The following is a 22,683-nucleotide window of genomic DNA, read 5'->3' as shown; positions in this document are numbered from 1 at the left end:
TAAAATGTCTACTTTTATGTTTCAAATAACTTTTGTGAAAATACAATGACCAAATATGAGTTTAATAATGCTCCAAAGTGTAAAATCGTCATTCAGCGTAATGGTCCGGACTATGATTTTACTAATAGATTTTTAAATAAACGTATAAAATACCATGTTAAAAAAAAATTTGCTTCCTTGGCATGTTCACATAAGTGTTGGCTGTTTTATATTAATAGGACTATGTGTTATTTTTTTCGTTAAATATTGAAACAACTAGGGGACTTTTGTCCCGAATATGCAATTTGTCAGAGGTCATTCAGTGTAATGGGATCAGGAAACCATTTTGAAATTAAATACACAAACAATACTCATCAAGCAGTCTGTGACATCATCAAAAGACCCCCTGAAGACCATCTGGTGATTCAGCAAGGTAAGTTTATTGCCCTTAATTATTTGATAATTTCACCTTTTCATAGTGTGGTATCTTGAGTTACAAAAATGACTGTCATTCAGTGAAATGCAAAAAAACACTTTTATTGTTAGATTTTTTGAAAAAAAAGTAGATGTTGTGAATAATGATGATAAACCTTTCTGGTCAAGTTCACTGTTTGATATAGTTATCTAGTTGTTAACTTCTAATATTAGCTTAAGTAAAAGTTTCGTCATTCAGGGTAATGTTTTGTCATTCGGTGTAATGCAAATTGTATGTTACACCACAGTGTCATCCATTACACTGAATGATAGTGTCACTGTTTAGATAACATTTTTAGCATTTTATTTCTATTTCAGATAAATGAGGGATGTTTAGCACAAAAAATATATCAAACTTTATCAATATTAATGTTTTAATGTATTTTTGTCGTTTTGGTACTGATTTCTTTTAGATGCCCACAAACAAAAAGTTTCTAGGCACAGGCAGAAAGTTAATGCAGACCCAGTAGTTAGGGCAATGCATTTAGCAAGGAGACAAGAAAGGTATTGAGGATTGCAATGTAAAAATAATAGGGCTGGGTTTAAAAAGATAGATTTCTCGATTTTAATCAATTCTAATTTTGAAGAAACTATAGTGATTTGTAAATCACAATAATCGATCTTTCAGTCTATGCTGTTTTCAGATGATGTTAATCAATATCAAATTGATTTGAAATTGAATCAAACCGTGAACTTTGTGTCGAAGCCTAGCCCTACAGAATAATAGTTTACTGCTGTTTTTAGATAGAGATTCCACCCTACCTATACCACAAGTTAAAGGGATAGTTCACCCAAAATGAAAATTTGGTCATTATTCACTCACTCTCATGTTGGTAAAAACCTGTATGAATTTTTTTGTTCTGATAAAAACAAAGGAAGATATTTTGAGTAATGTTTGTGGCCAAGCCGTTCGTGGACCCCATTTACTTCCATAGTATTATTTTTAGTATCATAGTATGGGGACCGCGGAAGGTTTGGTTGCGGGCGTTTCTCAAAATGTCTTCCTTCCATTTATGCGGGTTTGAAACAACACGGGAGTGAGTGGATGATGGCAGAGTTTTCGTTTTTGGGTGAACTATCCCTTTAAGAGAGGCCAGTGAGGGGATTCTCCGCCCATAATACAAATCCTGATAACATGTCATTTATGTTGCCAAACAGAAAGTATTTTTAATTAATAACACGTTTTATATAGATCTATGTCAATAATTTTATGTCAATAATTACATGGAATCTGTATTTCAGCAACCAGAGAAGAAAGCAAGCTGCCTTGGCTGCAAATCCTGATCACCTGTCAATCAGGAATTTATCAGATGCTGCAGCTGAGAAGAGGCGAAAGCAATGGCGGGAAAATCAAAGAAAACACAGGGCTGAAGCTAAACGTATAAGGGCAGTTCTGGATCTTATTATACAGTATTACCACCTGTTCAGTTCATTTTTACGAATATGATATGTATTGTGGAATAAAATGATTATTAATTTCAGCATCTACTTCTGTGATTTGTTTAGGAATAAAATGATACAGAATAATATTCAAAACATTGCAATAATGGAAACAATGACACTTTTGTCAAAATGTCATTCAGTGTAACAAACCATGGTCATTCGGTGTAACAGATATATTTATGTAGAAATGAAACAATATACTTATTCTGAGCTGTACTTATTAAAATATGTAAAATAATGTGTGATCCTACAAAAATTTTATTTGATTTGAATTGATTTTCACTTCCTTACAAAAACTTCTTGCTGACAAATGGGTAAAACCTAATGGTTTAAAGGATATTGGCGATGTAAAATGCTTTAATATGACAAATAGTTAGTATTTGGTGTCTGCACTGTGATCTATAAATAGAGTCTTGTAATGTGTCATCAAATAATAGTTTTTCTAAAAATGTCTGATTATATTTTTTTGCATAAAAATATTGTTACACTGAATGACATTTTAGTTGGTGTCTTCTGTAAAATCCCAGTAAAAATGTATGGTAGTAATTATTTTTTGCTCAGAAAAACATAAAGTTAAACAGGACATATTCTAATGTATGTGAAAAAGACTAAATTTAAAGCTCTTTTACACTTTTATTTTTTTTATGCTTTAAACCCCCTTTTCGTCTTTGACCCACGTAACAATATAAATGATACATAAATATACAAATGTATGTACACATGTAAACATTTCTTAAATGTATACATGCATGTGTGTGCATTTATCTATACAAAGTTATTAAACACAGTTCACACACACACATGATGTAAACAAAAACTTTTATTCTGCTATAGATTAATCGTGATTAATTGTATGCATCCTTACCTTGAATTATTCAGGTGCTATGCCGTATGTTAAGGTTAAAAAGCTACTGAGTTTTCCAATGTTAAATTCTTAACTGTTTTCCCCGCCATTGACGAATTAACTCGTAAATTAAGAAAAAAAGCTTCCCTGCCAATGACGAGTTTTTCAGGCGATCTGCAATACCTCTCTTCCGCAACTTATAAAACCTGGATGTATTGACCTAGGGAAAACAGCTGTATGTTCGTGTATGTTTTTGAGGATCGCTTTGAATCTGATCTCTATCAAAAGTCCTTCACAAAACAATAGAATTCTCAGCTTTTTGCTCAAAATTTTGTGTTTTTAAAGAAACCTATCCATATATGAGATAACTTTCATTTGATATATTGTATGTTTATATATTTAAAGAAGAACATTTTCTGGAAGGCATTAAACTAGTGCTGGGCGATAATTCAATAACGATCATTTTTCCAGCATAAAGTTTTCTGTTAAAACAATAACGACAGCTCGATAAAGTGATTGTTAATGTTTACACACTGTGCGTAATGTTCCACTGAGCATTTCCGGATGCGGTACCCGCTCTTGGTTTACAATCACAGTGTCAGTTAGATTTGAAGGAGTAAAGTAAGATGATGCAAGTTATTAATTTATTAGTAGAGCCCTATGATTTTCGCAATGCGGATAACACTGACGGAATCCAAATGCACGGAAAAATTTTCCTTTTCCTTGGGTCTTAAAGTGATAGTAGCCTGCTTTCTGTGTCAGAAATGTGTTGATTTCATAACAGATATATTTAAAATGCTGGCACTGGCTGGCAACTTTTTTAAAAACGCAGGCGGGCAAAAAGTTAAAGGAATAGTCTACTCATTTTCAATATTAAAATATGTTATTACCTTAACTAAGAATTGTTGATACATCCCTCTATCATCTGTGTGCGTGCACGTAAGCGCTGGAGCGCGCTGCGACACTTCGATAGCATTTAGCTTAGCCCCATTCATTCAATGGTACCATTTAGAGATAAAGTTAGAAGTGACCAAACACATCAACGTTTTTCCTATTTAAGACGAGTAGTTATACGAGCAAGTTTGGTGGTACAAAATAAAACGTAGCGCTTTTCTAAGCGGATTTAAAAGAGGAACTATATTTTATGGCGTAATAGCACTTTTGGGAGTACTTCGACTCGCCTGAAAAGTCCGCTCCCCTTCTCCCTCTCATAATGGGAGAGGGAGGGTGTTACTGCGCCGAGTTGAAGTACTCCCATAAGTGCTATTACGCCATAAAATATAGTTCCTGTTTTGGCCAAATATTTACAAGACAATCTCATTATGCATTGTGTCAACAAACTAAAATATAATTCTGACCTTTTAAATTGATTCTATGTCACAATTCTTTAAACCAGCAAATAATCGATTTGCACTCATTGTGAGAGCAGGTCCACTTCATATGCAAGTTGAGAAGCTACTGCTGAGATATCTGCTAAGTGAAAGGACATTTTCATCATGCATGTTCTTGATTCAGTTTCCTGTATGTCTCTATAGTTGGTGATGGAGTTTTGTGGTGCTGGTTCAGTGACAGACCTGATCAAAAACACAAAAGGGAACTCTCTGAAGGAAGAGTGGACAGCATACATCTGCAGAGAGATCCTCAGGGTGAGTATATGTGTGTGATAGAGGTCATGAGATGATGTTATTTTAGCATCATTGATGAGCATAACCATTGAATGATCTGTTTCTGATAGGGCCTGACCCATTTGCATCAGCATAAGGTCATCCACCGTGATATCAAAGGTCAGAACGTTTTGCTCACCGAAAATGCGGAGGTTAAACTAGTTGAGTTCACATCCTTTGACTGATATAAATCAAAAATTTTATTGTCATAACGGTATAATTTTAGAAGCTCGTGTTTTGAATTAGTTTTGACTTGCATAGGATGCTGGTGTACCCACAAGGCTTCTTAACTAGTTTAACCAGAAACCGATTACCTTGATCAACTGATACTTGTAGGGGTTATTTTGGTCTGGCCATGGACATGGCTGGGATGGTAGATTAGCATCAAACAAGCACTAAACGGCATTTAGCTAACTGGCCTGAAAGTCATGTTGGTGTAAGCTGGCCTTTTTAGTAAGGGAGAAATGAGTAACTAAAAGTAGAGATACTAAAATCTGAACTATGTTTTTCCACTCGTGTGACAATGTCTCAGCTTTTTTTTAAATAGTGTAGCTTTTCCAGTAATGTGCATTTCTTCCAAGTAGACAAATCAGTACATTTACATGGACAACAATAATTCAATATTAACTCGATTAAGACAATACTGTGATTAAGAAACTAGAATATACAAGAATTTTTGTCCAACTTTGGCACAGTCACATAAGTTCATCATTTGCATGTGTTTTGAGGCTTTGCCAATTTAAATATTCAATAAAAGACATTGTAAAACGAATGACAACTCGCTACTCCTCTAGGGGTGTCACAATTCTCCAAATCCTTAATTTGATAAAAAATTTTCGATTCTGAGGTCACGATTTGATCCTAGATTGTAACTTTTTTATTTATTTTTTATTTTAGACTTTAGGGAGATGCCCTGCCATGTTAGTCATGCTGCCAGTGGAAAAATATGGTAAACGCACATACCTGATAAAACAAAACTTCCTGTCAGATGAAGATTCCTGTTAGTACTTTGCACCTAAAAAAATGCGCTTTGATTACTGTCAGATGAGATTGTGAGACTATACCCCAATAAGTCATGTTTAAATGCTGTTTTCTTAACTCTTAAGCAGCTGAAATTAGTTGTTGTGAAGTTGTGAAGGCAGGAGACACGTGCTTTTTTGTTTCCCATGTAAAGAGCAGCTTGCGTGGTGTCTCCTGCATCTGTCATGCTATCTTTTAACTGGCTGTAGTTAACGAAGTTGAAGGAAGTTGACTCGCAGCACTCAACACGTGTATTTTTTCCCGCTTGGCAAGCCGACTGGACATGACATGGGGCCGTGGCTGCATCGAAGATTCCATTTTTTTTATTTAAAGTTCGAGGTTGTGACTTAATTTCGATCGATTTAAAATCAAAATCGTGACGCACGCACGCTGTTTGATAAAATTTGTGTTTGAGTAGCCGGAAAGCCGTATCTCAAGACATCTTGTATACGCGCAAATGGTTCAGACATTGCAAAAATACAGAGTTAAAGGATTAGTCCATTTTCTTAAAAAACAATCCAGATAATTTACTCACCACCATGTCATCCAAAATGTTGATGTCTTTCTTTGTTCTTTGTTTTTGAGAAAAAACATTCTAGGATTTTTCTCACTTTAATGGACCCTAACACGTAACAGTTTTAATGCAGTTTAAAATTGCAGTTTCAAAGCACTCCAACGATCCAAAACGAGGCATAAGGGTCTTATCTAGCGAAACGATTGTCATTTTTGAGAATAAAAATAAAAATATGCACTTTTAAACCACAACTTCTCATATATCTCCGGTCCTGTGATGCGCCAGCACGACCTCATGCAATACGTCATCACGTCAAGAGGTCACGGATGACGAATGCGAAACTACGGCCCAATGTTTACAAGTGTGGAGAAAAAGGACCGCTCCGACGTTGTTGTATGTGGAATGATACTAATTAATGTCTTTGTGTCAGTTTGTTGTTTAAAATGGTCCACAAATGTGCGTTTCATATATGTAACACGTGACCTTGCTCTGTCACTATGCAATTACGTGAGGTCGCGCTGGCACATCACAGGACCGGAGACAGACGAGAAGTTGCGGTTCAAAAGTGCATATTTTTTATTTTTCTAGTCAAAAATAACAATCGTTTCGCTAGATAAGACCCTTATGCCTTGTTTGGGATCATTTAGAGTCCTTTGAAACCGCAATTTTAAACTGCATTAAAACTGTTACGTGTTGGTGTCCATTAAAGTCCATTAAAATGATTAAAATCCTGGAATGTTTTCCTCAAAAAATTGCTTTCTTCTTGACTGAACAAAGAAAAACATCAACATTTTGGATGACATAGTGGTGAGTAAATTATCTGGCTGGATTTTTTTAATCCTTTAACATTTTCTTGCCCTTAAAAATTCTCAAAGTGACACGATTATCTTTGTAAATATAGTCAGTTATGTTTAAAGTAGCCTAAATGTTAGTACAGTTCAGTATATTGGATCCGCATGCATTAGGTCTTAAAGAGACAGCACCCCAAATAAACCTTACCCAACATATTCTGTGCAGTGTAGCTTGGAGCAAGAAACCTACAGTTTCAAAGTGGCACTTGTCAGGGCTCCTGCGGTCCTGCTTGTAGTTATTAGGGCTTGTCAATGAGTTCTTTGAGTTCGAGAGATGGTTCGGGTCGGTTGCTATGACGACAATGCCTGCGGGTGGTGAGGGGAGAGTGGCACGGAGGCAGATGGCAGCGTGCGCTTCATCAAAGACCTCTTCACTCCTTACAGCACGCAGACGCATTAAAGCCAAGTCATCCCGGTCTGTGTGTGTTTTCAACAGTTGATTTCGGCGTGAGTGCACAGTTGGACCGCACCGTTGGCAGAAGGAACACGTTTATTGGCACGCCATATTGGATGGCTCCAGAGGTTATAGCCTGTGATGAGAACCCTGATGCCACTTATGACTTTAAGGTATATCAAGTGTCGCTCAATTGCACAGTTACTTTTCCTGTCACAACTGCTGATTGCTTTTGTCGTTCGGTTCAAATGAATGTTCTGGGTTCAGTGCAAGTTAAGCTCACACCATAGCATTTGTTGACAAGCTGTTGACTTTTACTTGAATTGAACCTGGATTACAGATGCCAATAAAAAATGTTCTTTGCTTTATACAGTGGGGCAAAAAAGCATTCAGTCAGCCACCAACTGCCCAAGCCCTCACACCCAAAAAGACGAGAGAGGCCTGCAACTCCCGTCAAAGGCACACGTCAACCACGAGAGACAAAATGAGAAAAAAAATCCAGAAAATCACATTGTCTGATTTTTTAAGGGTTTGTTTGTAAATTATGGTGAAAAATAAGTATTTGGTCAATAACAAAAGTTTATGTCAATACTTTGTTATATACCCTTTGTTGGCAATGACAGAGATCAAACGTTTTCTGTAAGTCTCCACAAGGTTTTTACATATTGTTGCTGGTAGTTTGGCCCATTCCTCCATGCAGATCTCCTCTAGAGCAGTGATGTTTTAGGGCTGTCGCTGGGCAACTCAGATTTTCAACTCCCTCCAAAGATTTTCTATGGGGTTGAGATCTGGAGACTGGCTAGGCCACTCCAGGACCTTGAAATTATTCTTACGAAACCACTCCTTCTTTGCCCGGGCGGTATGTTTGGGATCACTGCCATACTGAAAGATCCAGCCACGTTTCATCTTCAATGCCCTTGCTGACGAAAGGAGGTTTTGAGTCAAAATCTCACGATACATGGCCCCATTCATTCTTTCCTTAACTCGGATCAGTTGTCCTGGTCCCTTTGCAGAAAAACAGACCCAAAGCATGAGGTTTCCACCCCCATGCTTCACAGTAGGTATGGAGTTCTTTGGATGCAACTCAGCATCTTTCTCCTCCAAACACAAGAAGTTGAGTTCCTACCTAAAAGTTATGTTTTGGTTTCATCTGACCATATGACATTCTCCCAATCTTCTTCTGGATCATCCAAATGCTCTCTAGCAAACTTCAGACGGGTCCGGACATGTACTGGCTTAAGCAGGTGGACACATCTGGCACTGCAGGAATTGAGTCCCTGGCTGCATAGTGTGTTACTGATGGTAGCCTTTGTTACTTTGGTCCCAGCTCTCTGCAGGTCATTCACTAGGTTCCCCCATGTGGTTCTGGGATTTTTGCTCACCATTCTGGTGATAATTTTTACCCTACGGGATGAGATCTTGCGTGGAGCCCCAGATCGAGGAACATTATCAGTGTTCTTGTATGTCTTTCATTTTCTAATAATTGCTCTCACAGTTGATTTCTTCACACCAAGCTGCTTACCTATTGCAGATTCAGTCTTCCCAGCCTGGTGCAGGTCTACAATTTTGTTTCTGGTGTCCTTTGACAGCTCTTTGGTCTTGGCCATAGTTGAGTTTGCATTCTGACTGTTTTAGGTTGTGGACAGGTGTCTTTTATACTGCTAACAAGTTCAAACAGGTGCCATTAATACAGGTAACAAGTGGAGGACAGAGGATCCTCTTAAAGAAGAAGTTACAGGTCTGTGAGAGAAAGAAATCTTGCTTTTTTGTTGTTGACCAAGTGCTTATTTTCCACCATAAATTGCAGGTGGATTCTTGAAGAATCAGACAATGTGATTTTCTGGATTTTTTTCCTCATTTTGTCTCTCATGGTTGAGGTGTGCCTGTGATGAAGGTTGCAGGCCTCTCTCATCTTTTTGAGTGGGAGAACTTGCACAATTGGTGGTTGACTAAATACTTTTTTGCCCCACTGTATTACTATATAAACTTCTGTTCATTTTGTTACAGAGCGACCTGTGGTCTTTAGGTATTACGGCCATTGAAATGGCAGAAGGAGCCCCGCGTAAGTCCACTTACGATGTTTAACACACGATTAAACTTATGAACACAGTGATTGACCAATGCTAATCTTTCCTCTTAGCACTGTGTGACATGCATCCCATGCGTGCTCTCTTCCTCATACCCAGAAACCCAGCGCCCCGACTCAAGTCCAAGAAATGGTGAGAGTCAAACATCCCTCATTGTAATTTATTTATAAAGGCACAATCCCTCATAATTATACAGTTATATTAGCGCACCAGACAATGGCTGTCCAATGCAGATCAATTTGTCATCAGAGATCAGACCCTTTAGTCTGGCCACTTAAATAAATATATTCACTGGAAATCTGTTTCATCTTAATCAGATTTTGGTAAATTACATGCATATTTTGGTGGCTGCCCATTATGTTGTATTTGAGGCTAAGTTTAAATTGTGTGTTGTGCAATGTATTGTGGTTTTAGCTTTGCAAAACAGTGAAAAGGGAGATTAACCCTGCTTAAAATGGTGTTTCAGAGCTCAGTCAGCACCTATCGCTTATAAAGCTGCGAAATAGCACCTGCATGTGACATTTTGCAGCCTGATTTAGATTTATGGCTTGGCTGCTGTGTGAGAGCAGTTCGAGGTTTCCTTCTAGAGTCAAAGTTAAATAAATAGGCAAAGCATCTACATCAAAGCACCTGGTATTATAGCATTGCAATTATAGTTTAAATATAAATCCACCCTGATGGATCCTTGATAGACGGTGTTGCTGTGCTCACTTTATAGAGCATTGCGTTAGCAGCACAAAAAGTTGGGTTTGATTCCAAGACGTACTTATAAAATGTATACATTGAATGCACTGTAAGTGACTTTGGATGGATGCATAAATGTAATCTGATGCCTAAATGTAGTGAAGGATGGCCTGCTTATCTATTAGTGATATATTTAGCTAGAACAAGGGGTTTATGTGGCAGGGTTTAGAAAAAGTATATCATGAAAATCCGTTTGGAAAGTTGGACTTCACAGAACATCTACTGTTTGCCATATACAGTGGCATTTGCTTTAGGTAAAAGCAATAAAGATGCATTCAGTAGACTTGATACAGATTGAAAAAAAACTACACCTATCGTCCTTTTGCAGGTCCAAAAAGTTCCAGTCGTTTATTGAGAGCTGTTTGTTGAAGAATCACAATCAGAGACCCAGTACTGAACAGCTCATGAAACATCCCTTCATTAAAGACCTCCCCAATGAGAGACAGGTCCGAATTCAGCTTAAAGATCACATCGACAGGACCAAGAAGAAGAGGGGAGAGAGAGATGGGTTTTGATAGATCTCTGTTTAGGCATCTACTGTTTTAGGATCAGTTTCTGCTGCTGATGTCCTGTGAAGAATAAAGGTGGTAGGTTGGAAGCTTGTTGGAGTCAGTGTTTTTTAGCGTATTGGCGTAATACCGTAAACAGGACATCTTTTCTCCCGAACAGGGCTTATCCCAGTCCCAGATGGGAGCTAAAAACATCTTGCACCAACATATATAGGGGTGTAAATTGAAAAGTTAATTAAGATTCGATACAAACGCTATTTTCTCCGCCAGCAATGTGATTTTTGCAGATACATCGAGCGTTTCTTCGATGCAATTACGATCCGGTTTGATTAATTTATCGATATTTTTATCTTGCGTGCCTAGTTAAGCAGTTACATTTTTACTTACAAATGCAACCAAAATATATAACATGAACATTTAATTAAAATTGCAATTAAAAATCTCTGCCCCAATTGGAACATTAACAAAATACACTTTTTTTTTAAATAAAGAAAATTTAATGAGGGGCAAAATGGCACATAAATTCAAGCTTATGATGGTAACAGTCAAAGTCTTTTAGTATTTTTTGCCAAAATGTGTAATAGTGACAATCACGTAGTAAAAATTTATTAAATTAAAAAATAAATTAATATAAAAATGTGCGCTTTGGAGGAAATGCGTAGATGGACGTCAAGGAATGAAGATGTGGAGAGTGTCAAAATAAAGGTACCTCAAATCGTTTTTTTTACGTGTGGCACTGATGCATCAGATTGTTAGACATAAAATCGATGTATAGATCCATATTGTTGTATTGTTACCAGTGTTGGGGAAAGTAACTTTTAAAAGTAATACATTACAATATTAAGTTACTCCCAAAAAAGTAATTGCGTTACTTAGTTACTTTTCATGGAAAGTAATGCTTACGTTACTTTTTAGTTACTTTTGCGTTACTTTTTCTTGGCTGAGTCTCTTTAAGGCCTTGCAGGTGTTTATGACTGAAAAGTTCTGCATTCAGAAATTGCATATTTCATCACAAAAATGTCGAGCTCTGGCCTGCCATCTCAGTTTCTGACTCAAACTGTTCCCACACAGGCGTGTACGCATAGAGCGCATAATGTGACTACGTTTAGTTTAATTAAGTACAGATTTTTAATCGAATTATTAAACTAAAAAAGTAACTTGCATTACTTTTTAAAAAAAGTAACTCAAATATTAATGTGAACATTTAAAAAGTAATTCGTTACTTTACTCGTTACTTCAGAAAAGTAATATTATTATGTAATGCACGTTACTTGTAATGCGTTACCCCCAACACTGATTGTTACACCTTTATATATTAACATGTATTAGTCTCATTGTTTTTCACATTCAACCACATGTGCGTTTACACTACAAAAGCAATCCGATCGAAAGTGTTTTCGACTACCTCTGAATGTGGTTGAAAGTGGACGAGCTAAAAACGTTTTGAACACTGTTTACACCTGGCGTAAACGTCGTCCACTTGTGATCCGATTAACAAAAATGCATGTTAAAGCCAAGTGTAAACAGCCTCTAAGGCCTAGTCCTGGATTAATCTAAACTCTGTCCGGGAAAGTTCCCCATAATCTTTTAATCTTTGATTGATTTAAAGTACATGCTCCTCACTGGTCGTCTTTCTTTCAGATGAGACTGAATACGAATACAGTGGAAGTGAAGAGGAGGAAGAAGAGCGAGATATTGGAGAGCCGAGGTACATCGACATGTAAACTTGCATACACGCTTGTTTTTTTGAAGGCATATATAACAGATAACTCATGTCTTCCTCACAGCTCCATCATAAACATCCCGGGTGAGTCGACCCTGAGGCGGGACTTCCTGCGCCTGCAACTGGCCAATAAAGAGCGCTCCGAGGCACTGAGGAGACAACAGCTAGAACAGCAACAGAATGAGGAACACAAGCGGCAACTTTTGGCAGAGAGACAGAAACGAATCGAGGAGCAAAAGGAGCAAAGGAGAAGACTGGAGGAGGTGAGAGAGAGGGAGAATATTAAAGTGAAAGAAGACTGGATGATAAATGGATGAGCTGCGTGTAAAACAGACATGTGATTATTAACGCGTTAATAATTGATGGTATAATTGCTTACAGAAGCAGCTTTTTGTGCTTTGTTGCTTTAAGCTAGTTGTGTGTTTACGCATACGCGAGGGTCCACAGAAAGTGCGCGTGATGGAAATTTCGTTATCAGAATAGAAAGTGTGCACTGTACACGCACCGCCGGTTTTTATACACGTAGGTTGCGCATGCACCTACAGGAGATTGTAGTATGTAGCCCAGGAGATGCATTGCATTTTGTCGCAACGCGCATTCGTTAAATGTCTGTGTACACATAAAAGTCAAATAAACTAACAAAGCTGTGCATTCGATCCGTGCACAGATGTTCGCGTACACGTAAAAAACAACTTTATATTTTTTATACGCTTTAGTGTGTTAAACCGGTGATTCTCAATTGTTAATTTTTTTTAATTGATTTTGAGACAACGTACCAAAATAGTTTATTGTTATAGTAAAAATGTAGATAAAAACGAAAAAATAACTGTAGATAAAATTAAAGAGCACCTATTGTCCGATGCTCGTTTTTAAATTTCCTTTGGTGTGTATTAGTACACATTAACAATATGCAAAAGGTACAAACCCCAAAATAAACAATGTGTTATCATCTCCAATGTTAATCTCTTTTCTTGGACTACAACAAACACATGGATTGTAGGCAACAGTTTACTTTCTGGGATTGTTAATCTAGTAAAGACCAACATTATCATTATTCCTCTCGTTTCGGACTCACAGCCTGTAAGTTACCGTATTTTTCGGACTATAAGCCGCGTTTTTTTTCATAACTTGGCTGGTGCTGCGTTTTAATGTCAGGTGCGCCTTGTAAGTCAGTATGAATAAATTTTTACATTTATGAGGCAAGAGACATCATTATCGTCTACAGCCGCGAGAGTCGGCTATATGCTGCCTCTGTATTTATGTAATTTACTGGATTCAGTGATGTGGAATGACGAGTATGCGAACATCACGCTAGTTGGCTTGTTCGGTTAATTTAGACTATTCAACCTTCTAGGTAAGTTCTGTATGCTATGGTTTATCGTTTAAATAACTGATAATATTACTTTTAACCTACAGACATCTATTCAGCCTGATGTTCTGTCTGCTGTTGTTTAGTTGAATAACTTTCCTTTCCAGATTAAATGTCTGTTCTTCGGCTTATAATTTGTGAAATAATTTTCTAAATAAACGTGACGTATAGTCCACTGTGACTTATATATGTTATTTCATCTTTATGACGCATTTTTGAATGATGCAGCTTATACTCCGGTGTGGCTTATAGTCCGGAAAATACGGTAACTCCTATTAGCAACCGAATCTTTCAAACATAGTAAGGAGCATCATGTTTCCGGCTGACGTCAGAGGTATTCCGGCCAATCACACCGTACCGATTAGCTGACCAATCAGGGACACACAGAGCTTTTCAAATTGATGTGTTTCAGGAAGAGAGTGAAATCTGGAGCTACAAAAAAATACGGTATGTGGAAAATATTTTTTTAACCATAAACCACGCAAACACATTGTATTAAACCAAATACACAAAATAACGTTGTTTTTAAGCAATGAAAGGTGCTCTTTAAACATTTTTGATCCATATAAGCCCAACAAAAGTCAGCAAAAAATTTATTTCAAGTTATGTCTTAACTAGGCACAATTATATTTTTTGCATTGAACATTGTTTTTTTTTTGGTGCAACATCATTAAAACAAACCTATGATCCATTTTTGGATAGCACTACTACACTTTTACCCACTGATCTTCTTTCTTGTACAAAGTGCAAGTGGCAAAGAATGCTTTAGTATATAATTTCAGTCACACTCGAAAAAACACTTCCTGTACTCTTCTGTGTGTGTAATGGCCCAAGAGATGAGTGCCGCCTTTAAATGTCCCTTAAAAATGCCTATGATCATTCCACAGCAAGGATACCCAATATCTTTGGAATGGCTGTTGGGAATTCTTCAAACGCTGGCATAGATATTCTTGCGTTTTGTGATGTAGGGTTTTCTCAGTAGGGGAGGAAGCAGAGGACCTGCGGTGATGAATCGGGTCGCCCGGTTGGTCGTCAACCTCTCATTCAGCACATCAACCCCCTGATGTTCCACTGTCAGCTGCCTTGTTTCTCTATCGCTTCTGTCTGAAAGGCCCTTCAGCATGACTGCAAGCTAAAACACAATGCTATTTATACCGCCACCTAATGGTTACGAGAGGAACTACGTGTGTGTGTTAGTGAAGCTGTAGCTAAAATTTCATGTGAATGTTTTATAATCAAAACTTTTGCTTGTGTTTTCACAGCAACAGCGACGGGATAGGGAGCTCCGAAAACAGCAGGAGAGAGAGCAGAGGAGGCGTTATGAAGAAATGGAGCAGCTAAGGAGAGAGGAGGAGAGAAGGCATGCCGAGAGAGAGCAGGTACGCATGGAGACAACCACAAAAAAGACAGATGATAGCATCTGTATTGTCTGTATAAATAAAATGAATAGCAAAGAAAGAAATGATGACCAGGAAAGTGACCAATCATAATGCCTGCATGAGCACCACAGTTAGCTTATTGGTCTGTGATTATAAATAAGCCCATAATTCATTTCCCTTAATACATGGAATCTGAATCATTTTACAACCTACTGTTAATCATACGTGTAATGTGATGTGCACTTCAAACAGTCCAGTTTATCTGTCCACTCAGATATGCATATCATACTCTTACATGCCTGAATACTTAATTAAAGCGTTCACTCCAGTTTATGACTCACTTCCTCCGGGTGGGAAATCTTTTGCAGGATAGTATGCATACTTAAAACACGCCCAATATTGTTCAGTACTGAATGGGGATGTCTCTTGAACGTGTGTGTGAGTGCATGTCAGTGTGGAGACGAATAAGGAATGTCCCATTAATGCAGAGACCTAAACATGATATGCTTTTCATCATAAACAGGGTTTGAAATTAACTTTTTCACTCACCAGCCAATTTGGCTACTAAATTAAGTTACTGGCCATTCAGAACTTCTACTAGCCAAAAAAGAAAAAAATACCAAATGAACTATCACATGTTTATTTATAAACATTTATTAAACATTTTATTATTGTTTACTATTAAATTGGAATGGCAAATTTCTGTCCTCATGCCATCTCCTCCCCTACTCTTTCATCCTTGTTGTTCACCAAAAGCAAATCAGCATAGTACAATAAACATCAAATAAAGCATCAATTCCATTATTTGTGTGTTTATATACTAAATAGATTTCCTTTTAATCTATTTAATCTTAACACTGTACTAGCACAACATTTTACTGGATTTTTTTGTCTGTAAATGAAGCAGAAGTGTTTTTATACTGTTCTTTAACCAGTTTTTAAAAAATTAGTCGGAGAGATGTCCATTTTGCGTAATGCTTATAAATATGAGTTGTGATGTCTTGTTTTAATATGCACGTCACAGGAAATAAGCCATCAAGTGTCCCTATGTATAGTGAGCCACCAGTGCCCAAGCGCCTGTACACGATATACTGATTCACGACCTAGGGGGCTAGGGAACTGATTGAGACACACAGATGAATGAGCCATTCACGCCCAGTTTGTCACTTGGTATTAAAACTTTTGCTCTTTTTTTCTTTGTCCCCCTTGGTTGTTTTCGGCAATGGTCAAGTCTTGCGCGCCATTGTTTGCTGTATATTGACGTGTTCAATTAAGCCAGAGATGCGCAGATGATGTGCAATAATGATGACTGCTTGAGTATTTGCCCTAAAACTGCAGATTTGGCTTACAAAGAAATTAACAATACAACATAATTTATAAAACGTAACCCACCAAATGGGCTAGTCATTTGACAACGTTACCGGCCACAGCTGATTTTTACCCGCATTTGGCAAGTTGGCGGGTGTCCATTTCAAACCCTGATCATATACTGTAGTATGTCATATGTCTTTTTACAGATCGAGTCTGTTTTCAACTTCATACATATAACCCTAATGTTAAAGGGACACTCCACTTTTATTGAAAATATGCTTATTTTCCAGCTCCATTTGATTATTACCGTTTTGGAATCCATTCAGCTGATCTCCGGGTCTGGCGGTACCACTTTTAGCATAGCTTAGCACAATCCATTGAATCTGATTGGACCATTGGCATCGCGCTCAAGAGTGGCCAAAGGGTTTCAATATTTTTCCTATTTAAAACTTGACTCTTCTGTAGTTACATCATGTACTAACGACTCAAGTTTTAAATAGGACAAATGTTGAAACTCTTTGGTTATTTTTTAGCACAATGCTACTGGTCTAATCAGATTCAATAGATTATGCTAAGCTATGCTAAAAGTGGTAGCGCCAGTCCCGGAGATCGGCTGAATGGATTCCAAAACGGTAAGAACCAAATGTTTAACTCTAGGGGAGCTGGAAAAGGAGCATATTTTCAAAAAAAAGTGGAGTGTCCCTTTAATGTTTACTTTTAAGTAAACGCTTGCTCTTTACAAAGTAATGCATGTGATCTATAAAAAATCTGGCTTTTTCTTCTAACATAACCTTTATCTGTCTAGACGTCTTTTCTGTTGGGTCTTTTTGCTTTATTCCTTCTATATTAGTGTTGATGAAGTCAATCAAAATCTCAGATTAAAGTCATTTACTGTAATTTGGATGTGCAAATATATAGACTCTTACAGTAAGATATCAAGATATTCTTCCTTTCTGGTTTGCTTGTAACCGCTCTCTTAAAAGGCTTTGTCTTTTTCTTCTGACTGTATCTCTTTCTCTCTTTGGTATCTTTCTTGTTTTTCTCTTGATGCGCTGCGTTTTGGGGTTAGGAGTATATTCGTCGGCAATTAGAGGAGGAACAGAGGCAGCTAGAGATCCTACAACAGCAGCTCCTCCAAGAACAGGCTCTCCTCCTGGTAAACTAAAATTTCACCTTTCAGTCCTGACCTCACATCGTCCATTCTTTTCATTTTTCCTCTCGTGGCATCTCTCGTGTACCATCTGCGGTGTACCATTTTGATTTGGGGCATTTCTGTGGCAGCTCTGTTTGTTTTTTGTTCACCACTGAGGAAAATTACACAGATATTCACAATGTGAAACTAGAACTTCTGATAGTCTCTGGTTATTTTTACAAGAACAAAACACACAAACCTTCACCTCCACTTTTGTTTTTTTCATATTAATTAGTCTTTCTGCTTTGTATTCCTCAAACTCTTTCTTTCAGATTTTTTCTCACATCTCAATCTCTGTTGTTTGTAGGAATATAAGAGGAAGCAGTTGGAGGAGCAGCGACAGGCCGAGCGGTTGCAGCGACAGTTGCAGCAGGAGCGGGCGTACCTCGTTTCACTGCAACAACAGCAGCAAGAGCCACGACCCGCTGACAAAAAACAACTGTACCACTACAAAGACTCAGTCAATCCCAGTGACAAACCAGCCTGGGCCAAAGAGGTACAGAGAGATTAAGACATGGATGTCATGTTAGTCAGTATTATCTGTGGAGGTTTATCATGGATTTGTCTAGAAGAGTTATGTTAGTCAACTGCAAGATGTCTTTGGGTGATTCTCACGAAATACAGATTTAGAAGGTGTCCAGATTTAGAATTTTTAAAAAGCCCTTGAAGCCAATTTATTTTTTGCACATATAAGATTAAGGTGTGAACTTACTATAACCATTATTTTTAGAGGATTTAAAAAATATTACCTAAAGAATTAAAAAAATTTTAGATTATCATTACCAAAAATTATCATTACCGCAACATGATATTACATTAAATATATGCATTTACAAATTCATGTTTCGGTAATGATAACTAAAAAGTTGTCTAGGTACTATGACAAACAAAATTTCAACTTTTATCTGGAGAGAAAAAATAAGAACTGCTTACCTGGTAGCCATCTTGAGTGTTAGAGTCAATTATGTCCCTTCCAGCTATTTTTTTTTTAAATGTTAGTTTCTTGAGGCCTTAAACAGTGATTGAAAATTGTTGCGGAGGATGAGAATATTGGTCTTGGACACATTAATATTCCTTATTATTGCCAATGCCACATGTTTCTTTACTGTAAATGTTTATAGTATAACATGCACTGAAGCTTTTTATTTTTATTTTTTCATTCTAAATATTTCCATGTCAAAGAACCCAAATCCAGTCATGGACATGTTGCGGTAATGAAAATTTCTCCCTTCAATGTGGAAAAAACAACTAAATTGGTTTGTAGTCTAATTTTGCGAGAATATTGATAACTTCTAAGATTAAGCATCAGTCAAGTTGAGGATGGACTCCAATGCTTATTTATTTTGCAAGTTAAAAATCAGTTCAAAGATTCAATACGAAGCGCTACACAAATCAAACTAGACTTTGCAGTTAACTAAAACATCTCTACCAGACATTATATAATGCTATATCCATGTTTAATTAGCGCTTTTCAGGTTGGAACCCAATCTTCTGTCCACCGGAGGTTTTTGGATATCAGCCCCCCAGAAGGGCCCCCCAGTTTAACTCGTCCCTCTTTGCATTCTTGGATTTGTGGGTCATAAATGCTTTTGTTATGCTTATCTGAACGCAGGTCATGAAGAGAGCTGAGGGTAACTCCCCTCGAATCCCTCCCAAGAAGCACCATTCATTTAACCAACCCGGAGATAAGCGTGTCGACCAGCTCCCCCAACTTGACCAGATCCCCCCTTATCAGCCTTCCAGGCCTCCCTCCTTTCCAGCAGCGTCTTCTTCTCAATCCCGAGAGATGGAGATGGCTGGGGTTCAGCTCAGGCTGGTCAGCGGGCCTAATTTTCCCAGAATCCGCGTGTCCTGTGAACCAGACCCGTCCGAGCTAGCTCGGCTGGCCCAGCAGCTCCACGACAAAGAGTCCAGAGGCAACAGTCCTGGCCGACCCAACAAAGGGCTTGATAAAGAAAGAGATATTATTGTCTCAAAGGTCTGCTTACGTTAGCATGAAATTTTTCTGGACTCAAATCTCATTTCAATCATGACCTAGATGCCTTGATCTGGTCATGCTCTCTACTCCGTAAATGAATGGGGAAAACTCTCCGTATTTCGGATGCTGCCTTGTTTGTGTTCTCCTCTTGTTCTTCATGTGAATGAGTTCTCACAGGTCTCGTCGTCTAGGTTGTTTGTGGGATTTAAATGGATTTCTATCCGGCAGCTTCTTCCCTTCCTGTCGTCTTGCTCTAATTTTCTGTAATCTTGAGTTATCTTCTCTCTGATCTCACCCATCATTTCTTTTCTCCTAACAAAAGATTATGGCTGAGAAGCATGGGTTTGTGGGGAGGTGGGAGAGGTTTGGATGTGTTGTAGCTTCAGACATCTCTGTAATGGTGAAGCGTAATGGGTTGGATGTTACATTGTAAGCGCAGATTGAGGACCATGTGTCGTTTCAGATCCAAACCTTTCTCCAATATTTTTATTTTCAGAGGAACATGTTTTTTCTCACTAACAAGGCTTGTTTTGTCACTTCAGGAATGGTCGTAATGTTTTCATATTTGAGAATTCTCGCACGTGGTGCATGATTTTCAGCCTCTTCAATGTTTGGGATTTCAGATTTGGATGTCTTGATGATTTCTGCGCAGTTTGTGTCTTATTTAACATGTCTGAATCTTTCCCTTTGGTGTTTAACCTCAAAAACATTCAAGTTTTTTTACATTTTAATTAAATTATCAAAAAAATGTTTAATCTTTGCTTAAGTCATTTTAATGAACTTGCTAAATTGAAGATTATTCAAAATAAGCTATTTGGACAAAAAATATTTAATAATTAATTAGAGGGCAGACAGATCTTGCCTAATATTGTAGACCCAACAATATTACATGTCAATCAAATTATTAAAGGGATAGTTCACCCAAAAATAATGTCAATGACTCCCCCTCATGTTGTTCCAAACTCGTGAGACCTCCGTTCATCTTCGGAACACAGTTTGGGATGTTTTGTGTTTGGTCCGAGAGCTTGTTGACCCTCCATTGAAAATCCACGTACGGTATACTGTCCATGTCCAGAAAGGCAACAAAAACATAATCAAAGTAGTCCATGTGACATCGGTGGGTCAGTTGGAATGTGTTGAAGCATCGAAAATACATTTGGTCCAAAAATAACAAAAATTGGGACTTTGTTCAGCATTGTCTTCTCTTCTGAATCTGTTGTGGGGCGCATGCGCACGACTAAAGTCACATGACTGCAGTAACGCAGATGCGCAGATGGCGAATTATTCTCAGACATGTTTGCAAAGTTTTTTTTCTTCAAACTTACAGCGTGCGTCTCCCTCAGACTGTAAACGAAGCCCGGGCACACAAAAAAAAACAGCTGGGGCGCACCAGATAACACGTCAGCTGTGTCACTGCAGTCACGTGGCTTTGGTCTCGCGCATGCGGTTCGCAGCGGACGTGGAGGGGAGGACAATGCTGAATAAAGTTCTAATTCTAGTGTATTTTCGATGCTTCAACGCATTCTGGCTGGCCCACTGATGTCACATGGACTACTTTGATTATGTTTTTGGCACCTTTCTGGACATGGACAGTGTGCCGTGCGTACATTTTCGGTGAGGGGTCAACGGGCTTTCGGAGTAAATATGGAGCATCTTGGACGTTGTTCCTGAGATGAGCGGGGGTCTTGGGAGTTTGGAACGACATGAGGGTGAACTATCCCTTTAAGTATTTTTTCTGTTCATTATGATACTCAAGCAAAGATGAAACAGATTGGTTGTGAACAGTCATATGGCTACTCACACTCGGTCTGTCTGTCTGTCAGGTTGAAGAACGTTCCAAGATGAACCGACAGAGTTCTCCAGCTCTTCAGCACAAAGTGGCCAATCGGATTTCCGATCCATCCCTACCCCCACGCTCCGAGTCCTTTAGCAGTGGAGGCATACAGCAGGCCCGAACGCCCCCAATGCACCGCACGGTAGAACCTCAGGTATTTAAAATACCTAAGTTATTACCTTTTAATCTCCGCTGAGTTCAGATGTATCGATAGTCACTGACCTCATATCTTTCTCGCAGATGGCACACCTTGTTTCGGTGAAGTCTCATGGCTCCTCAATGTCTGGATCTCAATCGCTCCACGATCAATCATCTCAGGGCGTCTCAGGCTTCCAGGAGGGTGTGTCTCCGCACCGTCCCCCGATGCCCCGTCAGAACTCTGACCCCACGTCAGAAACCCCAGCTCCACCACCTCGCATCACCAGTCGAGATGAGAAGTTTGACCGCAGCTCCTGGCTGAGACAGGAAGATGATGTCCCACCAAAGGTGGTGTGATGTAGAGTCTAATAAAAATAGATTTCGTCCATTAATTGTGTGTATGAAACATGATAGATGTGTAAATAATGAACTATAGTTACATCTGGTTTGCATTTTGCATCCTCAGGTCCCTCAAAGGACCACCTCCATATCACCTGCACTGGTGAGGAAAAATTCCCCAGGTAATGGGCCTGGTGGACTGGGGCCAAGAACGGGCGCACATCTGATCCGAGCTAGGTACATACGTTTACTATCTGTCCTATAAAAGTCTTCACTGTAAATTGTCTTTTGACAATCAAAAGGTTTTGATGTTTTAATCATATTTCTAGTAAATCTTACTGTGATTTTTAAGAACAACCTCACATCTTTCTTGTGTCCTAATGTTTCTATAGTAACCCAGACCTGCGGATTCCCATCGAGTCGGCCCTCCCGAGAACCAGCAGTGGGAGTTCATCCAGCTCCAGTACGCCCAGTTCTCAGGGTGGCTCCAGTGAGAGGAACCGGTTGGGAGGTGAGAGACCTCTAGAGACAATAAACCTGAAACGTGCTATCTGTAATTACAGCCCTAGTCTATGAACTACAGAAAAAACAAACTCTGTATTCGGTTGACAGGGTCTGGAAAGCCTGAAGGATCTCCAGCGGTGTCCCAGGAGTCCAAGGCTAAAACCCAAGAGGAGAACAGGGAGGTGACCAGACCCAGCCGACCAGCGGTAAGCATTGACTTATTTCCAAAATGCATTGTGATGGTCAAAGTCTTAACTGTACTACAGTTGTTTTTTGCCTCTTAAAGAACTGGTTTCTGAGATCAGGATAAAGCCAACCTGATCTAAATGGATGTATGAACATACTGTGCCATACTGTAATGGCAATAAAGCCAATTGACCGAAGGAAGTTTAG

At 38.5% G+C, this 22,683-nt stretch overlaps 1 protein-coding gene across 7 annotated transcripts in view; it reads left to right on the top strand.

Moving 5' to 3' along the window:
- The window catches only part of tnikb (TRAF2 and NCK interacting kinase b), a 71,577-nt gene that overhangs the window by 29,658 nt on the left and 19,236 nt on the right, over positions 1-22,683 (top strand). For 4 of the 7 annotated variants that reach the window (XM_073864016.1, XM_073864015.1, XM_073864012.1 and 1 more), the window contains 17 exons: positions 4,276-4,386; positions 4,476-4,570; positions 7,230-7,356; positions 9,191-9,245; positions 9,324-9,402; positions 10,343-10,521; positions 12,168-12,231; positions 12,311-12,509; positions 14,878-14,994; positions 17,375-17,461; positions 17,805-17,993; positions 19,110-19,475; positions 21,299-21,463; positions 21,550-21,795; positions 21,914-22,023; positions 22,179-22,297; positions 22,399-22,496. In XM_073864016.1, the coding sequence (XP_073720117.1) occupies positions 4,276-4,386; positions 4,476-4,570; positions 7,230-7,356; positions 9,191-9,245; positions 9,324-9,402; positions 10,343-10,521; positions 12,168-12,231; positions 12,311-12,509; positions 14,878-14,994; positions 17,375-17,461; positions 17,805-17,993; positions 19,110-19,475; positions 21,299-21,463; positions 21,550-21,795; positions 21,914-22,023; positions 22,179-22,297; positions 22,399-22,496 (2,406 nt within the window). The remainder of the gene's footprint in view (positions 1-4,275; positions 4,387-4,475; positions 4,571-7,229; positions 7,357-9,190; positions 9,246-9,323; positions 9,403-10,342; positions 10,522-12,167; positions 12,232-12,310; positions 12,510-14,877; positions 14,995-17,374; positions 17,462-17,804; positions 17,994-19,109; positions 19,476-21,298; positions 21,464-21,549; positions 21,796-21,913; positions 22,024-22,178; positions 22,298-22,398; positions 22,497-22,683) is intronic. The other 3 variants (XM_073864014.1, XM_073864017.1, XM_073864018.1) reach the window with 3 other exon arrangements.

Source organism: Misgurnus anguillicaudatus, chromosome 25 (assembly GCF_027580225.2).
Source record: "Misgurnus anguillicaudatus chromosome 25, ASM2758022v2, whole genome shotgun sequence".
Taxonomy (NCBI): domain Eukaryota; kingdom Metazoa; phylum Chordata; class Actinopteri; order Cypriniformes; family Cobitidae; genus Misgurnus; species Misgurnus anguillicaudatus.
Note: the sequence above shows the minus strand (reverse complement) of the source record. Positions and strands in the feature narration are given on the sequence as shown.